At 43.1% G+C, this 3173-nt stretch overlaps 1 protein-coding gene across 1 annotated transcript; it reads left to right on the plus strand.

Moving 5' to 3' along the window:
• The first annotated feature begins 1456 nt into the window (after nt 1-1456).
• LOC149198033 (uncharacterized) lies at nt 1457-1906 on the plus strand. The gene has a single exon (XM_089408898.1). It carries the CDS (start codon nt 1457-1459, stop codon nt 1904-1906), a length of 450 nt encoding a protein of 149 aa, XP_089265024.1.
• The last annotated feature ends 1267 nt before the right edge of the window (nt 1907-3173 follow it).

Consider the following 3173-nt stretch of genomic DNA (forward strand, 5'->3'; position numbering starts at 1 on the left):
TGGACAAATTTTTAGTCAAAGAACAGGTTATGGACCTAGGGCTCAACATCAGGCAATGGGTTGGAACGGGTGGGCTCTCAGACCATCTGCCCATATATATGGAAATGGAATATGGAAGAGCCAGGCCGAAGGGCCCATTTAAGTTCAGTTCAACTTGGCTTAAGGAAGCATCATACATTAGCATGGTGACCGATTTCTGGAAATCAAACCCTCCTAGGGTGAGGGGGGATGTAACAACAGGATTCATCCATAACCTCTCAGAATTGAAGAAGATGTCCAAAATTTGGGCTCACCAAAAAAGATTACGGGATGATCAATCTCTGAGACAGATAAAGCTTGAGCTGGAAGATTTTGAAAATGAGCTAGGTGGTATATATAGCTCAGAGGAGCATGAGAATAAAATCACATCCCTCTACTCGACTCGCGGAAAAATCCTCAAAGAGAGGGAATACAAATGGAGACTGAGAAGCAGGGCTATCTGGATATAGGAGGGGGATGCAAATACAAAATTTTATCAAAAGCTTGCTAATGGGAGGAAAGCAATAAACACCATATGGAAAATGCAGGATGAACAGGGAAGGACAACAAACACTCTCCCTCAACTCGCTTCTCTGGCCAACACTCATTTTAAAAATGCCTACAGTGACCCTAGGGAGACTAACTTGGCTGAAATTATCATAGATGCTCAACTGTTCCCTAGGTATGTGGAGCAAGAGGATGAAGATGATTTGATGCAAGAGGTTACTTTAGAGGAGCTAGAGGCCACTTTGAAATGGTTTAACAAGGACAAAAGCCCAGGACCTGATGGATGGTCCATCGAATTCTATTTGGCTTTTTTTGAATTGATTGGTGCGGATCTACTTAGTGTAGTTGAGGAGTCAAGAGCTTCGGGTCATTTACAAGCAGCCATAACCTCCACTTTCATTGCTCTCATTCCAAAGTCAAACAATCCGACCACTTTTGATGAATTCCATCCCATTTCGCTTTGTAACTGTTTGTATAAGATTATAGCCAAAAAAATAGCAAATAGATTGAAGCCAATTTTATCCAAGCACATCCTGCTTAAACAATTTGCTTTCCTACAGGACAGGCAAATCCATGAGGCGATTGGGATAGCACAGGAAGTACTACACTCTCTCCACAGCACAAAAGGCAAAGGTATGATCATGAAGGTTGATTTATCTAAAGCTTTTGACAGGGTGAATTGGTTATACTTGCGAATGCTTTTAACTCACCTTGGATTCCCATTCACCTTTATTAAATTGATTATGGGATGCATTACTAACATCCCATTTAGTGTCCTGGTTAATGGGAGTGCATCTCCATTTTTCACTTCGGCTCGAGGTTTGCGACAAGGGTGTCCCTCTCTCCACTACTATTTCTTCTGATAATGGAAGGGCTTAGTAGGATAATAAAAGAAGAACACAGGAGAGGAAGACTCAAGGGAATAAAGATAATGGATGATTGCACACTTACACACCTTCTGTTTGTGGATGACGTGCTGGTTTTTCTCAATGGAAGCGTTGGGTATCTGACATCTATCAGAGATATATTTTCTTTGTTTCAGAAGGCCACAGAGATGATTATTAGTGATGGAAAATCTACTTTGACGGCCACCGCCTGCTCACAGCATGAAATTTTTTATGCTCTTCAACGATTCCACTTTGTACAGATTGATCTGGAGGAGGGACTGAAATATTTGGGATACAAGTTAAAGCCCATAGGATACAAGATTGCAGATTGGACTTGGCTCATTGCCAAGCTGGAAAAGAGACTTAGCATATGGTACCTAAAATTTTTATCTCACGCAGGCCGATTAACACTCATTAAGAGTGTTCTGGAAGCAACGCCGGTCTATTGGATGTCCCTAGCCTGGATTCCTCGGGGCATTTTGGCGAGGATTTAAACTCTATGCTGCAGATTCTTATGGAGGGGTAATCAACCAGGAAGAATTTTTGCTTGGGCGAAACGAGATGCACTCACACTTCCAAAAAAATGGGGAGGCTGGGGACTCAAAAGGCTTGATGATTTTTCCTCAGCACTGGCAGTGAAGCTAGGGTGGCAGATGGTCACTTCAGACAGTTTGTGGACAAAGGTGGCTTACTCAAAATACATTGCCCCTGTACAAATATTGGATTAGATCAGAAGTTCGATTAGACTCTATACTAGCATTTTGATCATTTGGAAGGTTGTCTTGAAAGCATTGGATCCCATCCGCTCTGGAATTACTTGGCAAATCCATTCGGGGAGCAAAGTGCGCATTGGGATAGACCTGTGGATTGGATGTGGGAACATGCACAGATTACCTCCAGATCTACTTATGCACCTAAGAGAGAAAAATGTTACACACCTTGCTCATATTGCAGATGAGGCAAACTCCTCTATCCTCCATCAAGCTTGGAAATCAGATCTTCAGCTCAACATTCCTCCTCTATGGCAACAGCTCTGGAAGGATTATATACAGGCTCTCTCGAAGGCTCATATCCGAATCACTGAAGATGATGATGAGATCATTTGGGCTTTCACAAATTTAGGGAGATATACACCAAAGGATGGATACATTGTTTTGAAAGAGATGCGGAAGCCCCAGATCCTTCATACATGGTGGAAACACCTCTGGAAGCTGAAGGCGCCTCCCAGATCCAGATTATTAATGTGGTGCATTCTGAGAAATAAAATCCCCACTGGGGATAACCTGATGAAGCGATCCTTCCATGGCCCTCATTGGTGTTATTTTTGCAACAAGGATGGTGAAACTGCTTCTCATCTATTCTTGACCTGCCATGAAGCTCGTAATTTATGATATCTTCTTACAACAACTGTTCCCACAACTTATATCTGGAAATTGGACTCTTTGATTGAAGCCTGGAACCTTTGGTTTTCCTCTGTCATGCCCCACAAACTGAGGAACCTCCCCTTGCTGTTTTTCTGGGCTATCTGGATAGCTCGCAATCTTTTAATCTTTCAAAATACCCCCCCCCCCCCAGGTGGACTATGATTGCCACCAAGATCAAAGCAGATTATGATCTCATCCCTGATGACCCACCCCCTCCTTGTGCAAGGAATCTCACACAGGAACAGTTTGTCCCCAACATGCCATGGGAATATTTTGATGGGGCTACACAAGAAGAAGGTTGTTAGGGGGGGTGGGGTGGTGCCATCTTTCACATAAC

The sequence above is a fragment of the Pinus tabuliformis genome, chromosome 2_2 (assembly GCF_031772625.1).
Source record: "Pinus tabuliformis cultivar Carrire ecotype Pingquan chromosome 2_2, CPIR1, whole genome shotgun sequence".
Lineage (NCBI taxonomy): Eukaryota > Viridiplantae > Streptophyta > Pinopsida > Pinales > Pinaceae > Pinus > Pinus tabuliformis.

What these genes read in the sequence shown, in the direction of transcription:
- LOC149198033 (XM_089408898.1), top strand. Translation starts at nt 1,457, where the DNA reads ATGGATGATTGCACACTTACACACCTTCTGTTTGTGGATGACGTGCTG.